Below are 24,094 nucleotides of genomic sequence, written 5' to 3' on the forward strand. Positions count from 1 at the left end.
CTATAGCGATCGGGGCTGGAAGGGTGAGCCCCAAAATGGGGGTAGTTGGTTGTAGAGATGGGGAGCAATCAGACAGATGGTCAGTCAATGACACAACGGAAAATTCAAGATGGGCTGAGAAGACATTACATTAGAGGCAGTACCTCAGACATGGGATTGAGGGATGTAGTCCATACTGCTTTGGCTGTTATTGTTGTGAATAGTAGATTCCTCTGTTTTATTTTTTTAAGATTTTATTTTTAAGTAATCTCCGCACCCAATGTGGGGCTTGAACTCACAACCCCCTAGATCAAGAGTCCCATGTTCTACCAGCCAAATGCCCCTTGAATAGTAGATTCTTATTTAGTTCTTCAGATTCTATCATTTTTCACTTAAATTTTTTTTTAAAGATTTTTTTAAAGATTTTATTTACTTATTTGACAGAGAGAAATCACAAGTAGATGGATAGGCAGGCAGAGAGAGAGAGAGAGAGGGAAGCAGGCTCTCTGCCCCGCTGAGCAGAGAGCCCGATGCGGGACTCGATCCCAGGACCCTGAGATCATGACCTGAGCCGAAGGCAGCGGCTTAACCCACTGAGCCACCCAGGCGCCCTTTTTAAAGATTTTTATTTATTTATTTGACAGACAGAAATAACAAGTGGGCAGAGAGGGAGGCAGAGAGAGAGAGAGAGGAGAAAGCAGGCTCCCTGCTGAGCAGAAAGCCCGATGCGGGGCTCGAGCCTAGGACCCTGGGATCATGGCCTGAGCTGAAGACAGAGGTTTTAACCCACTGAGCCACCCAGGTGCCCCAAATTTAAATCAGTTCCTTGGGGCTGTCATTGAAGCATCCAACTCTTGGTTTCCGCTCAGGTCATAATCTCAGGGTCATGAGATTGGGCCCCACAGTGGGCTCCGTGCTGAGCATGGAGCCTACTTAAGATGCTCTCTCTCTCTCTCTCTCTCTCTCCCCATCTACCCCTCCAAATCCCCACTCTCTCTCTCTCTCTCAAAAAAAAAAAAAAATTATATATATATATATATCAACTTCTTGTGATCAAAAGATACACATCTAGTTATATTCTGGGTCACTGTTATCTTAGCATATTGGCTTCCATGTTATAAATGCCACATGTGTTGAATCAATTTCATTTTATTTCAGGACAGTCATTCCAAAAACATGCTGAACCCGGTTAGAGAAATAAGGGTTCCACAGTTGGGCCAAAATTCTTATCTCCTCATTCCATCATAAAGCTTGGGAAGACGTGGGAATTTACTCAGGTTCTCTAACATTCCTGGAAAAGAAGTCATAAGCACTTGAACTTCAACAAGTTGAGACAGGAATGAATTACGTGGTGGCTAAAATTACATTCTGACTCCACAATCACAAGTGGTCTAGTAACGGAACAAAACAATCACGCACCAGAAGGAGCCCCTGATGAGTTCAGACTCTTTTCCCAAATGTGTCTACACAGAGCAAGAGGAAGTAAGTGTAGGTAAATACAGAGGGTGATGTGCACACACAACACACACACAGAGCTTGGGGGAAATGACAGAATATAAAATAGGCCTTTGTTCTCTTGTTTTATTTATTTATGCTTTAAAATTTGTTCATTTTAAACAATTTCTGTTTGGGGACCAAGAATAAGCAAAAAGATATGCCCGTCAGTGGAAGCAATGACAGAGAGAAAGTAGGTGTTTCTAACTCTCGGTTTTGCTTTGGTCTTCTACATCAAAAAGGGAAGGTTGACACTGAAACCGAATGAACAAAAAAGGAGCTGGCAGGGAAATGGAGCTCAAGTCAGTTAAGGAGATGCCCAAACGGTCCCTTTATAAGAGCTCCGGCATTCTGATCTCAAAAAGCTACATCTCACGGCACGGACACTGTTGGCCAATGTGACCAAAAGCCAGGCAGTAATCTTCGAGAAATGAGGAAAAGTGATAGACGATGGGGACCCACGAAACTGCCTCAGCTTTTAAAAAGAAAAGTAAGGTACGTTCTGGAAGCAAAAGACTCATCAACTTGATGTTAACTCACAGCAGAGAAACCTTAAAATGGTTTAATCAAGCATTTGGTGAGCATTCAGAAAATAAAGCAGCTGCACCAATAAACCACAGTGGTTCCATAAAAACAAGGGCAGGCCAAGGTGTTCTCCTTTTCTCTTCTGAGCGCCTTGTGAGACAGGTGGAATGAGGAAAGGCAGACGTGTCTTGGTTTCTCCCTTTGGAAAAGTCCTTCCTGGTGTCTGGTGGATGAAGGGCTAAAAGTGGGCTACCTCAGTGTACAGTTTTACCAAAGTGCAACTTACTGCAAACTCAAAAGGCATTGACTGGGGGGTGCCAGATTCCCTATTTGACCCTCCTCTCATCAACAGGTATCAATAAGATTAATTAGGAAAGTTGACCAGCTCTGTGGGGGACACCAAGCTAGGAAGGAGCACTCATCTACGGGCTCCAGAATCAAGAATCAAAAGCATCTCGGTGAGCAGAGCAATGAAATTTTAAATTCAAGTAAAAAAAAAAAAAATGAACTCAGTAAAATTCAAATTTCAAAACATCCAAGAAAAACAATTCAAATCCTACTCTGTATAAATCCTAGGACACGAACAGAGGGCAGGGTCTCTGGGAACAAAGTAAGCGACTCAAAGCAATGTACTCTTGAGAAAGGACCATCAGACAGACAGAGGAGGAAACTTGCCCGACACGGTTCCCAGGAAACGACCCAGAAGTTATGAAGGAAAGTGGGAAATGTAGTGTGAAAACAAGACGACTTTCCTGGAGGGTCCACATGAGAACTGCCTCCAAGTATTTGAAGGGCGGTCCTCTGAATGAGAGATGGGACAAGTCCACATCTTGAAGTGAGACCCTCCCCTGAGGTCATGAGGACTAAGACTCCAACTCCGGGAAGACATTTCTTAGCATCGTCACTATCCAAAAATCCGATGAGCTGCGGGGTGAGGTAGTGAGGTCTCAGCTGCTCGGCTGGCCCAGACGGAGTGGGCACGAAGGCACGGAGGGCTTTAAGAGGCTCGATGTCCATGCTGAGGAGCTCATCATGAAGCTTATCCCCTTACACACAACACCCAGGGAGGAATGAGGAGGGCAGCATCGTGTAGTGGTTAAAAATCTCTGCATCAGCTGCCCAGCTTCCAACCCCAGCTCGGCCACTCGCTCACCGTGTGAGTGCAACGACTTTGAGCAAGTTCACTGACCATCCCCCCACCCCGGGGGCCACAGGTTCCCCAATCTGTAAACTGAGGATGATGGGAGCCTGGACCCCCAGGGAGCCACCGTGAAGTTGGGAGTCGATGGCCGTGCGGCATTAAGAACAGTGTCTGGGGCGTAGGCAACACAAAATAGAGTCTGCAATTGATTCTGATTACTCTGCAATCTCTGTGATCGCGCTGAAGATTCCTGGGCACCGAGCCTGGGCACAGTGTGACATTCACCTGAGCAGAGAGGAGAACATCACTAGAAGATGAGAAACGGGGTGTAGGTGCCTAGGGAGTAAAGAACACGGAGAACAGCACAGCAGAAGTAAAAGGGGAAAGCCAGAGACCTCTCCCCTCGTGCAGGAATCCACGTGATTCCTAAAGCCACTGGCAGACCTTTCCATCCCCAAGTCCCCTTTAAGATGCAAGCGGCTGGCTGGTCTTTGTGGTCAGCAAGAGTCTGGGGTCTAGGACGCAGCCTCGGTGGACGCGCCGGGCTTCTCAGCCTACTGGCATGGGCTTCTCAGGCTCCACCCCCAGATCCACGATCCGGATGGTGTTTTCCTTCTTGGAAAGCCAGAAGGCAGGGTAGACCGGCTCTGAAAACTTGCACTCAAACTTGTGAATCAGAGTCATGGCATCGGGCTCTACCCCATAGAAAGAGAGGATCCCCCCCAGAAAGTCCACGTAGATCCCCAGCCTCCGGAAAGGGCTGGCTTTGAGCGGGGTTTCCGTGTCGCTGTGCCAGGCTGTGAACTCCTTCCCGTTCCAGTGGAGGCTCCAGGAGAAGTTGTTTCCAGAAATGCAACCATTGCGCTCCTCCCCTTTCCGGTCGATGCCTTTGCAGGTCAGGCCAACATAAGTGCCGGCTCCAGAGATCTCTACCTCGAAATAGTACCTGTGCAGGTAAAGGCTCTGTGTGGACAGCACCTGCCGCCAGTGCACGAACCTGCTGGGGAGGTCCGGGTAGGGGTGCTCCCAGGGCGTGGTGTTGGTGACCTTGCGATTGTCCTCCTGCAGCCGGAGATACCTGTGCGCCGTGTCCGGGTCAAAAGAGATGTCACACGCATCTGAGGGGATATGGGAGAAGGGCGGGGAGGCAGGTCAGGAAGAGACAGCTGCTCTGGACAGGACACTTTGAACCCATCCCACTTCCCAGGTAAGAGAAAAACATCTTTCTCCTCTGCTCTGTTTACCCCAGGCCACTGCTCCCCCCAGAAAAGCGGTGGGCGAAAACCAGGAGCAGAGAACACAAGTCGCGCCACTTCCTTCCTTTATGAAGTTCAAATTGCTTGGCATTGACTGTGCAATTTACGGAACTGAACCAAGAAATAAAACCCCCTGATTTAGTCATTCATTCATTCGAAAATACGTATCGAAAGCCGGACACTCGTCTTCTTCTCAGTGTTGGCAAGGGTTTGTGCAAATAGGCACTCACATATCCACTCCTGATTCTTTTACTTTTTTTAATTTGACCAATATTTAGCATGGTAAACTCTCACCCATTACCTCAAACATAATCATTTCCGAATCCCAGAGAATCAAAAACTAATGGCACCTCCTTGCACCCAGTTGCTGGAGTCACACTGAAGTTATTCTGAAAATTTCTTTGCCCCCAGCCTCCCCACACCCCCCCCCAACACACAGACAGCCCCAAGCCTGGTAGATCCCACTTCTGTGCAAACCACTGCTTCACCCCCAATCTAGTCCAGAATCATACAACGGGCTCCTAGCTGGCCAAGCTGCTCTGTCTTGACCCCCTCCCATCCCCTGTCCACCACAGAGCCATGGAGCAGGTTTCAGGGTACAGGCTAAGGTAAATTATGTCACCCCAGCTTTAAGACCTTGGATAGTGGGCGCCTGGGTGGCTCAGTGGTTAAGCCGCTGCCTTCGGCTCAGGTCATGATCTCAGGGTCCTGGGATCGAGTCCCGCATCGGGCTCTCTGCTCAGCAGGGAGCCTGCTTCCTCCTCTCTCTCTCTCTGCCTGCCTCTCTGCCTACTTGTGATTTCTCTCTGTCAAATAAATAAATAAAATCTTAAAAAAAAAAAAAAAAGACCTTGGATAGTGCCTCTTGCCCACAGAATGCAGCAGTGGCCCATCACCCTGGCCTGCACAGCCAGGGATGACTGGCCCTTGCCTGTGTCTCCAGCTTTGTCTTCTGCCCTCTGGCCCTTGATGGCCGTGGTCCAGACCTCCTGGCCTCAGGAACATGCAGCGCTGAGCCCACTTCGGGGCTTTAGCACAGACCATTCTCTCCATGACATCATCATCGCCCTAACCTGAGCCTGGGAGATTCCTGCTGATCTTTCAAATTGTAACTGAGAGCTCATGTCCTCAAGGAGGCCCTCGCCACCACTTTTTCTCAGAGCGCTCCGACTTCGTAAGGGTCATGGTACTCCACACAATGGTTATAATCTATTTACTTATGGGTTCGTTTCATGCCCGTCTTCCTTCTAATCTATAAACTCCACATTTCACAGGGGACTGGATCTTGGACTTCTAGCTCAGAGACGTTCAGTATATATTCCCCAAGTGAATTAGCATATTCAAGTCTATTTAAAATCCATTAATATAAAAAATTATTTTAGATTAACCCCGAGTTTTCCAAACTTCTTTGTGTCTAGGGAAGGGAAATTCTTTTTGGTTGTTGTGGGATTTTTTTTGTTTTGTTTTTGTAAGGGAAATTCTTAGCAGTCAATGAATCACTTTAGAAGGAAAAAAAAAAGGACACAACAATCTAAGAAGTTAAAAGGAAAAATGAAAGGGCTGCTGGGTGGCTCAGTCAGACTGTCCGACTCTTGATTTCAGCTCAGGTCATGGTCTCAGGGTCATTGAGATCGATCTCTACGTCAGGCTCTGCACGGAGTCTGCTTTAGATTTTCTCTCTCTCCCCCTCCATCTGCCCCTCCCCCAGCTCTCTCTCTCAAAATAAATAAACAAAATCTTAAAAAAAAAAAAAAAAAGAAATGTGAATGTGAACCGAGGACCATAAAAAGGCATACAGGTGCTCACCTGGCAGCATCTATACTAAAATGGGACTGATACAGAAATGAGCACAGGCCATGGACACAGGTCACATGCAAATTCGTGAAGCATTCCATATTTTTAAAGGCAGCCAAAGGTACAAAGTTTCAGCTATAAGAGAAGTCCAGGGGATGTCATGTACAGCATAGTACCTATCGTTAACGAGACGGTGCTGCAGATCTGAAAGTTGCTTAGACAGTAGATCTCAAAACTTCTCATCATTAAAAAAAAAGAATTTTTGGGGCGCCTGGGTGGCTCAGTGGATTAAGCCGCTGCCTTCGGCTCAGGTCATGATCTCAGTGTCCTGGGATCGAGCCCCGCATCGGGCTCTTTGCTCAGCGGGAGCCTGCTTCTCTCTCTCTCTCTGCCTGACTCTCCGCCTACTTGTGATTTCTCTCTCTGTCAAATAAATAAATAAAATCTTTAAAAAAAAAAAAAAGAATTTTGTAACTATATGAGGTGATGGACGCTAACCAACTTTTCATTTCACAATATAGGTGTATGTCAAATCATGATCTTTTTTTTTTTTGTAAAGATTTTATTTATTTATTTGACAGAGAGAGATCACAAGCAGGCAGAGAGGCAGGCAGAGAGAGAGGAGGAAGCAGGCTCCCTGCTGAGCAGAGAGCCCGATGTGGGGCTCGATCCCAGGACCCTGGGATCATGACCTGAGCTGAAGGCAGCGCCTTAACCCACTGAGCCACCCAGGTGCCCCTCAAATCATGATCTTGTTCATGTACAACTAGTATACGTTATATATCAATAATACCTCCAAAAATGTGGTTTTTTGTTTTTATGCATTTGAGAGAGAGAGAGAGCCAAGCCAGACCTAAAAGGGAATCATCTGGTAACTAGCCAGGAGCTTCCGAAGTGCCAGGCTCATGAAAGACAGGCTAAGGGATTGGACCCGGGTTGGGGGAGACTAAGGAGGCAGGGAAACATCTGTGATCCTGGATCAGACTAGGGGCCAGAAAAAGGACACCGGTTAGCACGCTTGCTGAAACACTTGGATAATTCTACAGATTGGTTAATAGTAGTGAACTGATGTTCATTTCCTGGTTTTAGTCAATTTACCATAGTTATAGAAAGTGTTAATGTTCAGAGAAGTCTGATGAAAGGTATACCAGAATTCTGTCCCATTTTCTCCAATGCTTTTGTGAGTTTGAAATTGTCTCAAACATAAAAAATAAAAAAAATAATAATAGGGACGCCTGGGTGGCTCAGTGGGTTAAGCCGCTGCCTTCGGCTCAGGTCATGATCTCAGGGTCCTGGGATCGAGCCCCACATCGGGCTCTCTGCTCAGCAGGGAGCCTGCTTCCCCCTCTCTCTCTCTGCCTGCCTCTCTGTCTACTTGTGATTTCTCTCTGTCAAATAAATAAATAAAATCTTTAAAAATAATAATAATAATAATAATAAAATTCAAAAAAATTTAAGTATCCCATTTAGGGGTAGACTTGAGTTTGCAACAGCCTGAAACTTACAGGAAAAACGGTGTTCTTGCTCCAACAAGCCTTACACTGACATCAGTAAGTGGGTAAGGAAAGCTGTTTGCAACTTACATTGGAGGAACTGCTGCCTGGTGCTGGGCTCGGGTTTTGAGGTCCAATACTTGCGCTTGACAACAGCAGACACTTGAGTGCTGATATCATACTCCTCTGGAAAATCAGAGAGTTATGCATGCATACCTGTCCAGGTGGTCAGGAGAACCTAAGAAGCAGGGGTTCCCAGCCTCTCTTCCCTGAGCTCCCTGGGGAAGAAAGGGCTGGACTCTAGTCACATCAGAGAGAAACACACTCAACGGATGATTTCTCTGTGGGTGAAACAAAATCCACTGGAGAATGATCCCGAGCTGACTTGGATCTCACTTCAAAGTACAGGCATTAGCAACCTCGGAAACTAGTCAGGGAAATTCGAGCCAATGGCAGGATGTAACTAACTCAACTTCTCTGGGTTTGCATCATAAAATCAAATGATCAAGGTAAGTGCCCGTTAGCCACTGGTCTGGCCAAAGGACAGCTTTGAACATGAGCTATTCCCCCTGATTTCACCCTCTGTCCCCTGGCTCTCTCCCACTCTGAGAAACACACATTCCTTTGCCCACGGCCCAGACGGCTTTCCTCACCTTCCTTGGAGAAATCCTGGAGCTTCTCCTTGTAGTTTTGCAGCAACTGAACTAAGTGCACCGTGGAGTCTGTGATGACTCGGCGGATGCCCGAGAGCTTGTCCTTGAGTCCAATGTAAACACTAGGGAAGGCACTGTCCTCAGTGTTCTTAAACTTGCAGTACTCCTGCAGGAAATGAAACACGGCAGAACTTGCCTTGGTTTCTGAAGTTCTGAAACTGGACTGCTCTGGTGACCTCACTTCCTACATCTGATGCAGCCAACACAAAGCAGGCATATGTAAACATGTCCAGCTCAGGACCTAATAATGTAGAAAGCATTTTTTTTTTTTAAATTGGGAAAGAGGGCTTTTAAAAATCAAGGGGCATGCACAAAAAATAAACATAAAAAAATAAAAATAGGGGCGCCTGGGTGGCTCAGTGGGTTAAAGGCTCTACCTTCAGCTCAGGTCATGATCCCAGGGTCCTGGGATCAGGCCCTGCATCTAGGTCCCTGCTCGGCGGGGAGCCTGCTTCCCCTTCTCTCTCTCTGCCTGCCTCTCTGCCTACTTGTGATCTCTGTCTGTCAAATAAATAAATAAAATCTTTTTAAAATAATAATAATAATAAAATAAAAATAAAAATCAAGAGACACACACAAATTAAAATTAAAAAATAAAAATAAAAACCAAGAAACACTAGATGCCTAGGAACAACTCTAAGGCACCTCCCAGATTAGGGACCAAGGACAAGAACACCTTGTTTGCCAACAGTCCAAATAGCAACAGAAACATTCCTGCTACTTCCATTCCTTGGAGACTTTTTTTTCTTTTTTTAAGAATTTTTTTAAAAGATTTTATTTATGTATTTGAGAGACAGAGAGAGCATGAGCAGGTGGTGGGGGGCGGTTGGAAGAGGCAGAGGGAGAGGGAGAAGCAGACTTCCTGCTGAGCAGGGATTTCCCAGGACCCTGGGATCATGGCCTGAGCCGAAGGCAGACGCTTAACCAGCTGAGCCACCCAGGCGTCCCTCTTTTTTAGAATTTAGACAGAAATCACGATATGGAAGGGAGGAATGGAGGTGGAGGTATAGCCCTAGGAAGACCCATGAACAGGTCCTCAGACAGGAATGCTACCTTCGTCCTGCCCATTCAGTCTGATACACAGGCTCTCTCATTCTTACACTGTGCTTTAGCCTTTGGAAGCACCTTCCAGTATAATCATATGAAGTTGTTTACGCTTCAAAAAAAGGCAGTGATGAGGAAAGGTTGCTCTCAGACGCAACACAGTATCAACATCCAAACTCAGCTGGAACATGGTAGGGCAGACTGGATACAGTAGAAAACTTAGCAATGGAAAGTTGTACCAGAATGGTTAGGCAGATTAACAAGAGAGAAAAAAAGTCCAACCCAGAGAGTTGACAGAAAGAGAAACATTTTAACACTGCATACAGATTTAGTGCCATACATGAGAAAAGTGATATTTTAAATCAGTGGGCGGAAGGGGCACCTGGATGGTTCCATCAGTTAAGCGTCTGCCTTCCCCTTAGGTCATGATCCCAGGCTCCTGGGATGGAGCCCTGTGTGTTTGTGGCGGGGTGGGGGTGGGGGGGTGTTCTGTGCTGGGGGGGGGGAGTCCCTGCTCAGCGGGGATCCTGCTTCTCCCTCTCCCTCTGCCTGCCACTCCCTGTCACTGGGGCTCTGTATATCTCTTTCCAATACATAAATAACCTTAAGAAAAGGAAAGAAAGCTATTGACTTAGTACCTGATTGTCTGATAAATGAGGAATTTGAGACCCAGCAAGTTTCAGTGACCTGGTTAATAATTACACAGCTATTCAGCGACAGATCTGGGATGATGGCATCAAAGTACCTTATTCCCCAAATCAGTTGTGGTCTCTCAAACCTCTCTACTCATGCGTAGGCTCTAACCGAGTCTCTTTGGACACGACCTACTTCCCCTGACCCAGTTCCAGCCTCCCACAATGGGAAGTCTGGCCTGCCTCTCCCGTATTCCTGCATTCTCCTAATACCCCCTTCCCTCTGTGTCCCGGACTTCCTGCGCACCCCCATATAAAGGAGCAGTTCCACTCCCGCGGTCCCCACCTCCGCCACAGGCCTCGCCAGTGAGGGTGCTCCCTGGCACTAATGAACCTGATGCCTCTGCCTCGGTCCCTGCATGCCTCCCTCCAGCCCACCCCACCCCACCCCCACCCACCTCCAGGAACAGGACGGTGTTGCTGATGGCAGCAATCCTCTCCAGCTCCTGCCGGCTCTTCTCCATCTGTGCACTCCGGTGCTCCAGGTGCGTCTTGATGCCGTTGGCCTGGTTCAGAGCCGCTTGCTCCTTCTCCTCCAAGAAGAGCATCACGTCGGCCTGGGCCTTCCTCATGGCGGCGAGCAGCTCCCCAAACTGCTCCTCGGCCACCGCCTTCACCTCTGACACCGACAGCTGGCGAGGGAGGGGGCAGAGAAGAGAAGGTTAGCGAGGCATGCAAGGTTCTGGAAGCTCAGCCCACAGGACCGTAACCCCGAAAAGCCCATAAGTTAGGGAGCAATTTTCTATTATAAAAGGAAGATTTGGGGGCTCCTAGGTGGCTCCGTTGGCTAAGCATCTGCCTTCAGCTCAGGTCTGGATCTCAGTATCTTGGGATCGAGCCCCATGCTGGGCTCCCTGCTCAGCGGGGAGTCTGCTTCTCCTTCTCCAGCTGCCCCTCCTCCCTCCCTACACCACCCCCCTCCAAATAAATAAATAAATAAATAAAATCTAAAAGGAACATTTTATTCTCCTATAAATCCTGGAGTCCTGAAAAAAAAAGGGGGGGGGTTACTTATCCACCACCATCAACTTCATCTCTCATACATCTGATGTCTCCTTGTGATCTCTGTCAAAGAAATAAACAAAATCTTTTCTTTTTTTTAAAGATTTTATTTATTTATTTGACAGAGAGAGAGATGACAAGCAGGCACAGAGGCAGGCAGAGAGAGAGGAGGAAACAGGCTCCCTGCTGAGCAGAGAGCCTGACTCGGGGCTCGATCCCAGGACCCTGGGATCATGACCTGAGCCAAAGGCAGAGGCTTTAACCCACTGAACCACCCAGGCACCCCTGAATTCCTGTGTTTTTTTTTTAATTTTTTTAAGATTTTATTTATTTATTTGACAGACAGAGATCACAAGTAGAAAGAGAGGCAGGCAGAGAGGAGGGGAAGCAGGCTCCCTGCTGAGCAGAGATCCTGATGTGGGGCTCGATCCCAGTACCCTCATGCCTTGAGCTGAAGGCAGAGGCTTTAACCCACTGAGCCACCCAGGCACCCCCGAATTCCTGTTCTTATGCTTGAAATAAGCCAACTAAGAGTGAACCCATGAAACCCTAGACACCCACCTTGAACCCCAATAAAGGCAGACCCAGGTCTGTACTCTCTCCTTCCCTCTCTACCTGCAACCTTGCTGTGTGGCCTGTGGCCTCTGGCAGCATTCTGTGTCCTCCAAGACCTTTGAGTAATAAATCTCGTTCTTCAAAATGCCCTGAGAATTCCTTGCTGACACGCATCCCACAATTGCAAGTTTCTAATAGAAGCACAATACCACGAGGCTGAGAAGCAGGAGTCTGAAGAGAGACTTCAGGGTCCAAATCCCCTCTCTTCCACCAAGGCCTTCCTGAGGAAGGCTGGATAGATTGAGAGTTCAACTGATGATGGCATACTGACTCTTCCACTATCAAATGTAACCTCTTATATGGAGAAATAAATACTTGTTCCCAGGGCACCTGGGTGGCTCGATCTTTAAGCATCTGCCTTTGGCTCAGGTCATGCTCCCGGGGTCCTGGGATAGAGCTCCCTGCTCAGCCGGAAGCCTGTTTCTCCCTCTCTCTCCGGCTGTGCTCCCCCTGCTTGTGCTCTCTCTGTCAAATGAATAAATAAAATCTTTCCAAATAAATAAATAAATACTTGCTCCCTGCATAGAAATGGAATATGCAAAGGATATTTTTTACATAATGTGTAATGACAAAGAAAGACTAAAGAGAGGAGAGGCCACACGGGTAGCAAAGTATGGAAGCTAATGGCTTGAAGAGATTGAGGATGGTGCTTGCACCTATGAACATATTGAGTTTCTTAGGTTGAGGGAGCAGCAATCCCAGGTTCCTGTTTCATCAATCTGGGACCTCCAGACAAGTCTCATCATCACTCTGTGTTCATGTCCCTCGTACATGCTGGCTATTGTGATAACTACCTCCCCAAGTTACCACACAGTCATGAGAAAAGCTGAGTAGGGATCAAAGTGTCTGAAAAATAAAGGGCTAGAAAAAAGGCAGGATGCTCCATGTGGTTTCTAGATTATCTTGAGCCTGGAAATCAACACTCGCCAAAGGTTTACAAGACTTTAAAAGGAAAATTATTTCTCTTCTTTTCATAAGATGATGTGGGTGTGAAAAAGGTGTTGATCTTTCACAGCTAGTGAGTTGTAAACACTGAGAAGGAGAAAATTAAGTTGAAATGGATAACATGTATCAGATGTGGGTGGGTGGATGGATGGATGGAAAGATGGAAGGAAGGATGGATGGATGAATGGATGGATGGATGGATGGATGGATGGAAGGAAGGATGGATGGATGGAAGGAAGGATGGTTGGGTGGATAGATGGAAGGAAGGAAGGATGGTTGGATGGATGGATGGATAGGTGGATGGATGGATGGATGGATAGGTGGGTGGATGGATGGATGGATGGAAGGAAGGATGGATGGAAGGATGGATGCGTGGATAGATGGATGGATGGATGGATAGGTGGATGGATGGATGGATGGATGGATGGAAGGAAGGATGGATGGATGGATGGAAGGAAGGATGGATGGATGGAAGGAAGGATGGATAGATGGAAGGAAGGATGGTTGGATGGATGGATGGATGGATGGATGAATGGATGGATGGATGGATGAATGGAAGCAAGGATGGATGGATGGAAGGAAGGATGGTTGGGTGGATAGATGGAAGGAAGGATGGTTGGATGGATGGATGGGTGGATAGGTGGATGGATGGATGGATGGATGGATGGATGGATGGATGGATGGATAGGTGGGTGGATGGATGGATGGATGGATGGAAGGAAGGATGGATGGAAGGATGGATGCGTGGATAGGTGGATGGATGGAAGGATGGATGGATGGATAGGTGGATGGATGGATGGATGGATGGATGGATGGAAGGAAGGAAGGATGGATGGAAGGAAGGATGGATGGATGGATGGAAGGAAGGATGGTTGGATGGATGGATGGATGGATAGGTGGATGGATGGATGGATGGATGGATGCGTGGATAGGTAGGTAGATGGATGGATGGGAGGATGGATGGATAGATGGATGGATGGAAGGATGGATGGATGGAAGGATGGGTAGATGGGTGGATGGGTGGATGGATGGTTGGATGGAAAAAATAATTCATGGTATGCAAAGATGTTCCTGCTGACTCACTACCATAGCTTAGGTGTTTCACATTCTTTTTTGAATGAGGGTTTGGCCTTCCACTAATGAGAAGTATTTGTGGAACTCTTTGGGTCCACTTAGAGTTTATATGAAAAGTGTCCATAAACTAGAGAGACTAAAACCAAGTAGCCTGGCACACCACTGGCCTTATCAAGTTACCATCCACTAATCAAGCAGTTCTCCACTCTTTTTTCTTGCTGCCAGGACACAGTACTGGTGACACTCTCATGCCAAGCACCTTCCTAAGACAGAAACCCAGATTCTCTGCCTCATTCGTAGAATTCTAGCTAGATGCCCCCTCCGCCCCCCATCCTCAGCACACCTTTCTCCTGGTCAAAAAAGCATACGGAAATGTAAAAACAAGAATGATGTTATCACAGGACCAATCTGGCTCTTACTCTGTATCATTAAAAAGTAAATCACTTGCCAGTTTTGAACCTTAACTTCATAGGAAAAGCTGACAGAGAGCTGAGGCCCCCCCACCATGGAGCCGCTCATACCTTTACCTATAATTCTCATTTGCTAAGAAACCCCAAGGAGCCCATGGACATGGAGGCTGGGCCTCCGGCCCCATGTCCCACAACCCCAAATGGGCACAGCAGGTGACCCAGAGCAGCCTTACCAAAACGGATTTGTGATTGGCTTGGAGCCTGGCGATGGCGTTTTCATTCAACTTCAGCTTCCGTTCCAGCTCTAACTGGGTGTCCCGAAGCTCAGCCTAAGAGGGAAGAACCGTGTTAAGGAGTGTACACAGAATATGTCCCCAGGAGCAGCAAAGACGCTACCCACCCCTCCTGCGTGGAAAGGAGAATCTGACCTTGGGAGCTGCCTCAGAAGCCACCTGGAGGGCCCTAAAAGGACACAAAGGGTCAGCTGTGTGCCAGCGCCTCCTTGTGCTGAACTCAGCACAGATCAGCTAAAAATACCACGAGCACATACATTATGCCACACTAGGCATTACTTCCAGCTTGGAGATGGATCAGCTTGTATCGTCCTGACCACACCCATGGTAGCTAAGTACCATTATCCCCATTTCTCAGATGATACCATCAAACCACCTGTCAAGGTCACACAGTTCAACGCTGGAGTCCAACCCAGCCCCTCTGCCCCCAGAATAACGTTAACAAGGAGTAGGAGCTGGAGCCAAGCATGGGAACCCCAGCTTTTCTACTTAGCAGCCGATCCTTTGGAAAAATCTACTTAACCTCTCTAGGCTTCCATTTCTTCACCTGTGAAATGGGAATAACAAATGCACCCAACCCACGGGGGTTTTGCGAGGACTGAGTGAAAGAGCCTGTGTTAATGCGAACTTGCTCCAGCAGCTGGCACATTGTTTGTGTGCTACCAACATCAGCCATCGTGGGGGCCCCTCTTCTTGCTTACTGCTACAGATGAGGGAGCAGAGCCTGGCTAATGACAGAGCAAAAGCGGACACCCTGCTACCTGCCTCCCTCCACCTGCCACTTCTGGGTGGGACCTGCGTGACATTCTTGTAAAGATCTCCCAACTATCTTTTTTTTTTTTTTTTTAAGATTTTATTTATTTATTTGAGAGAGCGAGAGAGAGCATGAGAGGGGAGAAGGTCAGAGGAAGAAGCAGACTCTCCATGGAGCTGGGAGCCTGATGTGGGACTGGATCCCAGAATTCCAGGATTAAGACCTAAGCCAAAGGCAGTGGCTTAACCAACTCAGCCACCCAGGCATCCCTAAAGATCTCCCCACTATCTTAAAGTCAGTGCCTGGCTAGAGAGAAAAACAACCTTAACTTGACAATGGCAAGACCTCCAGTATCTTGTGGGTCCTCTTTAGCATATGAAAGTTCTTTTGAAACTTCTCTTTTCTTTACTTTCCCCCATCTCCCAAGTATATAATCAGCTACCACCACCCCACCACACCCACCCCCCCACCACCACCCCACCCCGCACTGGGGCAGCAGCTCTTTCCGCCCACGGAGCCCATCCCATGCTTTAATAAACCACCATTTTGCACCAAAGACATCTCAAGAATTCCTTCTTGGTCCCAGGACCTCACCCCATTGAACCTCACCTAGATTCCAAGACCACATCACTACCATGGCTGCGCTCCATCACACACTCACCACCGCGAGCCAGGCCAAGCTAGGCCTCCGCACCGGGCAAGTGTGTGCCTGAGAACCTCAGGTTTGCTAGCTCTGACTCCACTGCCTGCTTCACCCTTCCGTCTGGAGACTCCCTAAACAGTTTCTGCCAAGAAGTGGACCAAGGCATGAAGCCTAAACCTTTGTGGCCTTCAAAGGCCCTCCAAGGGCATGAGTCAGCAAGAGAGAAAAGACAAGACTGGTTTTAAATGCTTCCAATAGGTTCTATCTGCATCAGAAGCTGCACGTTTGCGCCCTAAGGGAGCTCAGTAGGCATCAATGGTCTCTACTCCACTCCCCCCCACTCACCCCGCCCGCCCCATCACAGGAAGCCTGGGGAAAATTCCAGGCCCCCTAGTGAGGGGGGACCAGAGACCTGGCTCACTCTGCAGAAGGAATGGAACTTCTTAGTTTTGTTTTGTTTTGCTCAGGATCTGGGGTATTGACTTGGAGCTAGGGGGCCCTGTGACCCCCATCCCTGAAACCTGTTTGGGGGTTGAGGGAGGGTCTGGCCTATTTGAGGGCAGTCCTGTAAGGTTTGGGGGTGGGGGGTGAAGTGCTTGTTTTAAGGTGGTGAAGACCACAACAGAACACATCCTGGCAAAGGGCCTGGGTAGCCCCAGCAGGATCCAAAGCCATGGGGGAAACTCCCAGAAAGTAGCCAGGGAAGGGGTGCTCTCCCCTGCCTGCAGATTGCCATAAAAGGAGAAAAAGACTACCTAATGGGGACCTCTCTGAGTCACCCCAAGGGAAGACACTCCAGATTACCACAAAAGGGAGGGCCGCTTTGGGAGACCTGCCTCTCCGGTTATGCCTGTTCCTAGAACATGACAAGGGGCCTCAGGCTCTGTCTCTAGGGTTTCCCAAGATGCCGGCCATTCACTCGTCTCAGGCCAGGGTGGATGGACTCGTCAGAAAAGCGGGACAGCAGTGCCAATGAGAGCAGGCACCCTGTATTGAAGGGCACAGAGGGTCCTGCCTACTTCAGCAAGGTAGTAAGTGTTGTGCAAAAGGCACAGTATTGGGGGCGTGAAGACCTGCCACTGTTGGCCATCTCATCTCTGTCAAATCGCTGAGCTTCTCCCCTGGGGCACGGGGCACAGGCACAGATTAACATAATTGTTCTTGCTTCTATCTACAGGGGAAGGTGGTACCCAGAGCTTAGGGGTCCGACTTGGGGTTAGAGATGCAAATAGGAGCAGGAGAGGGAGGGAGAAGAGAGAAAATTCCAGGAGGTCCGGGTTCCTCTGTATTTCCATCTGCACTATGGTGGCCCTTCCGAGTCCGCCTGGACTGACTTCACTCCTCAGCCAATTGGTCAGAACCTACCACATGCCAGTCCCATCAAATAGGACACCCTCCCTGCTCCTGAAAGACATACAAGTGCCTGGTAGAATGTGTAAGAACAATTAAAAAAAAAAAAAAAAAAAAAAAACAAGTTATGTGATACTGAGTCCAAGGCATTCCTCAGAACTTCTAGAAGAAATTCTTTCCCTGAGTGCCCTCAAATCATCCGTGTTGTGGCCACCAGCAAAGGGGCTATGGAAAATGCCGGTGCCTTGCTCCCCAGCGATGCATGAATACCTGTGGCTTGCAGAAACGTGGCTCCTGCTCTATAAGGAGACTGTGTCCTCAGGCTGCTTCCAGTCCCGAACCTTCTGGAACCAATGCTGAGGCTGAATGTAATGTGGGCCCATGATCTAAGACAGATCTTCCCACTCCCAAGAACCCTGCCTCCGCTCTTGCTGACAACTCCTTCCTGGACCAGGTAGCAGGTCACGGTCATGCCTCAGCCCTGAGGTACTTCCAGGGAGCCGTGGAACTTGCCTTGGCTTCCTCCTTCAAATCCAAGCCTCCGGAGGACACAATGTGGTCTCACACTTAGCCCATAGGAAGCAATCGATGATGTGTGATAAGCTTGAGGAAGAACAAGAAAGAACCAGGTGCACTTCCGGGGTATGAACAAACAAGGAAATGGCCAGTGGAGTCCAAGTTTTATCAGGTTTTGCATGCACGCAGGCAGGTGCACAGCCAGGCCAGCTGACCTTAAAACCGAAGGGGCCTTAGGAAGCTGGCCTGGGGCAGAGAGAAGTCCCCATCAGGAAAAGCCAGGATCTGGTAGACCAGCAGGATGGAACATGTATCAAAGAACAGCCATTTCCCAAAATCCAGAAGTTCTGTCCACTGGCACAGCTAGAGACGGGAGAAGCTTCAGGAGGGGTTCCCTTGGTTAACTGAGAAGTCAGTGGCTCTGGGGATCTGATGCAGATCTCAGCTGCTTTGTGTCCTCATGACTGACCCCGCTATTTACACCTTCCTACAAGGACGTGCCTGCTTGAGTAATTAGCCCTTAACACAATCCAAAGTGACCTTCAGTGAGTCACTCCAGCAGGCGGGGGCCCGCTGAAGGGGATACGAGTTTTCTGGGGCCTTCATTATGCCAGGTAAAACTTTCAAAATAATTCTAGGGGCATTTTCAGTCTCATCAACCCACTGTGTCTTCTGGGCTGGTCTCTTGGGCTCCTTGCGAGAAATCTTTTGACTCCTAAGATTTGGCAGAGACACCTGCAGTGTGGCTGCCCTTACGAAGGAAACTTGCTCTCTGAGCTGAAAACAAGGCCACAGGAAAGAAATGGCGAGAGCTCTCTCCGGGAGAGCAGAAGAGTGGAGGTTTGGAACTGGGGTCCTCACCAAAAATCTGGGGTGTGGAGCTGCTGGATTGTACCTGGATTGAAAAGCCATGACTGCTTTTCAAGACCAAATGTTGCTCTGGAGCCCCTTACCCAGTTTTTATTTTACCCTACACAGTCTCCCTGCCTGAACTTAGGGCTCCGTACATGCCCTCCTCAAGTCTTCCCGCTCAGAATGACAATTACCCTCTCTGCCATGCACCAGTCTACACCGTGCTTAAAATCCATATTGTACCCATGCCAGTATAGACACACTGTTTCTGAAAGGAAGCAGAAGAAAGTAGTGTTTGTCTAAGGAAGGAGGAAGGGGGGGTGTCCAGTCTGGAGGGAGTGCTTTTCTTGATATGATCTATTGCAAATTTGGTGGAGATTGCTTTTATTAACATGTATATGCATCCCTTTTTCCAGTTAAATATAGTAACATTCAGATATCAGACCCCAAGAGAACAGCAGTACACTTTGTCTTAGTATCTCTACTCTACGTGTGGCAGGATTTGGGTACCCCCCCCCCGAAAAAAAAGGTAAGGTTATAATAATGTCATCTCGGGGTCCTTCACTCACGTTCCCAAGGTGGGGTGACGTTCCAAAAGCTTCCATTCCTCACTCCATGACTTAGCTGTCTGTGTGAGTTTGGCAAAATGTGACGCCAAAGAGGACTGCCACCCCAGAGAGTTATCTGAATGAGAAAATGCACAGAAAGCACCCGGCCCGGGGCGGTGCTCAGTGAGGACCATTTTCGCTCAATTCTGTCGCGCTTTTTTCTTTTGCCCCGTCTCTCTGTTGACTGAGAGCTTCTGCATGGTTACAGAAGCGCATAATACTGACCCTCACCCTGGTTATGTGTGGCAGCAAACGGCTTTCTGGACAGGACATTTCCCTGACTCCGGAAACATTGGAAGCAGCTGGCAGGGGCCTCCCTGAGCTGGGATTGGTGACTCACTAGCCTCTGGAATACAGAGCTTTCCAGAACAAAGGCCATGAACACTGGATTCAATCTGTGCCTAAGAAAGGACACGGAGGAGGGGCTCTAGCAAGTAAGCCCTTCCCAGAAAGCCCTTCCCTTTGCTGCCCAGGAACATTGGACCGAGGAATTACGGAATTACGGTGGGGCTCCCGCCCTGTGCAGTGCAAACAGGGAGCTGCCCTCAGAATGAACGTGAGCAATGTGGGAGAAAAGTCAATTGCACTGCCCTACCCAGGGGGGAAAAAATTGCTCCTGAAAAGTCAAAGTGTGAGAAACCACGAACACAAAGTAGCCAAGTCCATTCCCAAGAACTTCCCCATGCTCTGGGCTTTAGGGCAAAGAAAAGCTGGTTGTTCTAGAAACAGTTTCCCTATCTGATGGGAGTAAAATTACAGGCTAAGAGTATAGTGTTTCTTAGTCCCTCCTAGTACCTCTGCCTGCTGAGGAACTTCTGTTTTCCCTAAGCTCTCGGATTTCACAGCGGGTATTTCTAGAGGAGCACTTCCTACTGGTCTCCCGTTTGGGGTAAAGGGGAAAAAGAGAAATTAAGTGAAAGGTTTGTTTTTTTTTTCTCTTGAATTTCTGCCAAGGTTTACATTTCATTCGTTGCCACACAGATCCAGCCAGAAGGTGATGTCACTGCCCTGAGCCCCAGAACTCCTATTCCTATACCCCACACCCAAACACACATCCATCCCCGAAAGCAGAGTGACGGAGAGGAAACTAGCAAGCACGAGGTCAGACAGACACACACAGAGACAGTACAGGGACAGCCGGATGGAGATGGGAGCAGAGCAACCCACTTCAGTTTCCAAAGCCAAGTGCAGTAGATATCTACCCTGGACAAATAGCCAGGGACTAAGGCTGAAGTCCTTGGCAGGACTCAGAGCGCAGAAGTGAAGTCGGGAGCCCCGGGAGCTGTGGCAGTGGTCCTCCACCTCCCTCTCCTGCATGGACCCCAGCACTTGCCTCCTTGTCCCTCCGGGCAGCATCCAAGGAAACCGAGGAATGACCCTTGTGCTCGTCCTGGCCACACTCCTGGCAGATGCACTGCCCGTCGGGGCGGCAGAAGGCGACCAGTGGGCTGTGGTGGGCAGGGCAGGTGCGCAGGTCCCGGTCCTTCACGGGCTCGATCAGCTGGTGGCTGTGCAGTCTGCTGTTCTCCTGGTGAGGCCGCAGGTGCTCCTCGCAATAATTCACCATGCAGGTCAGGCAGGACTTAACCGCCTTCACCCTGCCAGTCCCGAGGCAGAAGTCACATAGGATCTCCGCCTCCCCCTCACCGTCAGGATCCCCCTGCCCTGCAGAGTCACTTCCCTGTCCCTCCGTCTCCACCCGAGGGCTCCCCAGGGATCCCATGTCCTCTTCTTCTGCCAGGCTGCCTGACCCAGGGTCTGGGCTGACAGTGGCCAGAGGGTGAGCCAGGATCCCAGGCGGTGGCCCTGGGTCCATCAGATCCAACTCAGCCATCTGGAAGACTCTGGAGCCGGAGCCGTCCTTCCTCTGCCCCTTGTCCCAGGATCTTGTGCGGCCCAAGTCAGACAAGAAAGCCACGCCTCGATGATTGCAGCTGTCACAGGAGTTTAACTGTTTCCGCCCTGCGGGAGGAAGCTCAGTTAGTCATTACTCTGATCCAGCTTGGATGGCGGCCAGCGGCTGTGACGACGCGGCAGCTAGGTTGTTCAGGCTGAGGACGGCCGCTCCCAACGTCTCCCCAGGGGCTCAGGCCGCTCCTTGGGTCCAGCCCCGAAACTTCTATTCTTGCATGAAATCATTCGCACCCTGTAGGCTCAGCCAAAGATCATGTGTGTCTGTGGCTGCTCTGGAAAGAATTCGAGATTCCTGAGCTCTGCTGTAAAAAGCCTGCGGTGCTTTATGAGGCTTGACCAGCTGCGTTTTTTGTTTGCCTTTTTTCAAGGGATCTAAAATGCAAGGACTTCAACGATCGGTCAGACCTTCATCTCTTCCCATCTCGTAGAACTGGACATGAGGCATCTAAGAAAAGGAGGATATGTGCCCCTGACCCTGACTTTGTCCATGCCACCTTCTTGCAAATGGGTGCTTGAGGGGATCAGAAGGTCAGGGACAGCGTCAGGGAAGAACACGTCTCCTTCCACGTAAAGCTCAACTCAGACAGCTCCCCCGGGCTACACGTCCCACCCCATGGTTCCTAGAAAGAGGTTCCTAGAAACAGCCCCTTTGCCCACTTAGCAAGGTGTTTCTGGACACAGCATGTGAGTTTTCTTATGCTGTCAAAATAACCAAGTACCACAGACTGGTGGATATAAACCACAGAAATTAATTTTCTCAGGGGCGCCTGGGTGGCTCAGTGGGTTGAGCCGCTGCCTTCGGCTCAGGTCATGATCTCGGGGTCCTGAGATCGAGTCCCGCGTCGGGCTCTCTGCTCAGCAGGGAGCCTGCTTCCCTCTCTCTCTCTCTCTCTCTGCCTGCCTCTCCATCTACTTGTGATTTCTCTCTGTCAAATAAATAAATAAAATCTTTAAAAAAAAAAAAAAAGAAAAGAAATTAATTTTCTCATGGTTCTGGAGGCTAAAATCCAAGATCAAGGTGTCCGCGGAGCTGGTCGCTTCTGGGGTGTCTCTCCTTGGCTTATAGATGGCCATCTTCTGTTTTCACCTGGTCTTCCCTCTGTGTGTCTGTGTCCCAATCGATTTCCTCTCCTTGATCTCCCCTCCTCCTATAAAGACACCAGTCATACTGGATTAGGGCCACCCTAGCGACCTCCTCTTAATTACCACTTTAAAGACCTTGTCTCCAAATACAATCCCATTAAGAGGTCCTGGGTGTGAGGAGTTCAACAGACGAATTTGGGAGAGAAAGACACAGTTTAGCCCAGCACACATGGACAAGAGGACAGCGCAGGAAGCATCTAGCTCCCTAAAGAAAGGAACTCCCAGGCATCACCACCGTTGGGGATCTACAGTTGTGCCCAGGACGATTCCAGGGTGCCTGGACCCCAACATCTATATCCTGGAGAGCTTCTACAGCCTCCCCCTCCCCCGGACTTTTTCAGAAATACTCAAAGGGATTTGGAAAGCTTATGAAAGGGAGAAAGAGTGGGGGAGGGGGCCCTGGTCCAGTTTGTCCCTGGGATCTGGGGCTGAGGCGACTCTAAGACATGGTACTACTCCTCTGTGGCTCTCCACCCTGCACCCTGCCCCCCTTCCCCCTAGCTCTGCAGGGTCTGGGTTAAACCAGATCAACCAAGGCACATTTCTTGTCACTAACCAAGATGTTCCAAAAATTCAAAAACTGTAGCGGTTGCTCAAAGTTGGAGGGCATTAAGATAGTAAAAATCTATCTCAGCCACAGCCCCATTGTATTTTCAACGTGCATAGAACATCTGTATCCTGATTGCCTAAAAGCAGCCCTTTTTAGTAATCTGAAGTTCCCTAAGTGTCCCCGTCCAGAATGCTGTGGTCCCCTGTTGAAGAGCCCCCACCCCAAGAGGCTTCCCTGCATTTAAATTCATAGTTTTTAGATCTCCAGCCAGGAGGGAAAGGAACTGGTGTCTGCAGGCTCCCCTCTGTGCTCAGAGTTAGCAGATGGGGCTGTTTCCTTTCCCTTTTTCCGGAATGACCTGGTGGTTGAGGCTGAGCAGGTCTCACCGGCACAAAGCCTTTGATCTTCCTGAGAAGGGGGAGGGAAAGTGGCCTGGGGCTGAACTGAGGACTTTAAAACCGTCTGGTGGCCTCCTGGCCTCTCCCATTCATTCTGGCTGGCTCATTCCCATCCTCTTTCCTTTCATGAATTGTTTCCCTGCCCTGCCCCCACCCTCCACTGCCAACCCTACAGGGCCGCTCCCCCGCCTCCTCAGACCTCCTCTAGTTGCACATGGGGGAGCCGAAGCAGCCTGGAAAACAGAAAATCTGAATTTCAGTCCTAACCTGGCCTGACAAAATCCTTTGTCCCCACAACACCCGAGTGTCCCCAACCATAAAATGAGTGCCTGAGTCAGGGCTAGCCTGAGATTCCTGGTTTGGCTGTCTGGGGCACTGTGTGGTCTCTGACTTGATGTCTGAGCTTCTTGGGAGAGTGGACGCCTTCTGGAGACTTGCCTCCAGCCCTCTGGGGACCACGGAATGCACCACAGCTTCTGAATCCCTACCAGGCCTTGAAGCCAAGCCTTCTAGGTGACAGGCGTAGCCCTGATCTCTGCCAGGGGATGTCATGCATCTCATCGCGCTTCAAATACCAGAAGACTGGGACCAACATCTGGTGTATCTGTTGCACCTGCTGCACCAAGCGCTCCACAGCCATCACCGCCCCTGTCCTCCTGCTGCCGCCCAGGAGGCCCCCAATGTTCTCAGTCTTTCTCAAACAGTTCCCTTGGCTTCCCCGACTTCACGGACATTTGGCTTCTCCCAAGTTTCCTGCCACCTCTCAGCTGGCGCCCTTCCTTCTCTCACCCCTACTAATGACAGAGCCAAGGTAGGGTGGGCGTGGGCCTCGCTCCCCGTCACAAGGTGCATACCACCCACCCTATAGTCACACATAAGGCTATTCCCCCCCTGCA

At 49.3% G+C, this 24,094-nt stretch overlaps 1 protein-coding gene across 1 annotated transcript; it reads right to left on the reverse strand.

Annotated features, from left to right (window-relative positions):
- Positions 1 to 1,112: 1,112 nt before the first annotated feature.
- TRIM16 (tripartite motif containing 16) lies at positions 1,113 to 21,355 on the reverse strand. Its single transcript, XM_082705768.1, has 6 exons — positions 20,527 to 21,355; positions 14,411 to 14,506; positions 10,530 to 10,763; positions 8,336 to 8,501; positions 7,773 to 7,868; positions 1,113 to 4,257 (listed from the first exon to the last, which is right to left on the reverse strand). Exons 1-6 carry the CDS (start codon positions 21,025 to 21,027, stop codon positions 3,689 to 3,691), a joined length of 1,662 nt encoding a protein of 553 aa, XP_082561894.1. The 5' UTR covers positions 21,028 to 21,355; the 3' UTR covers positions 1,113 to 3,688.
- Positions 21,356 to 24,094: the final 2,739 nt, after the last annotated feature.

This window comes from Mustela nivalis, assembly GCF_964662115.1.
Source record: "Mustela nivalis genome assembly, chromosome: 17".
In the NCBI taxonomy this organism is placed as follows: Eukaryota; Metazoa; Chordata; class Mammalia; order Carnivora; family Mustelidae; genus Mustela; species Mustela nivalis.

Bases quoted from the DNA above. Each gene is read 5' to 3' on its own strand.
- TRIM16 (XM_082705768.1), bottom strand. From the start codon at position 21,027: ATGGCTGAGTTGGATCTGATGGACCCAGGGCCACCGCCTGGGATCCTG. The intron at 7,869-8,335 runs GTGAGGAAAGCC...CTGATTTTCCAG, and splicing joins CCAGGATTTCTCCAAGGAAG to AGGAGTATGATATCAGCACT. The intron at 4,258-7,772 runs GTAAGTTGCAAA...ATATCCCCTCAG, and splicing joins CAGGCAGCAGTTCCTCCAAT to ATGCGTGTGACATCTCTTTT.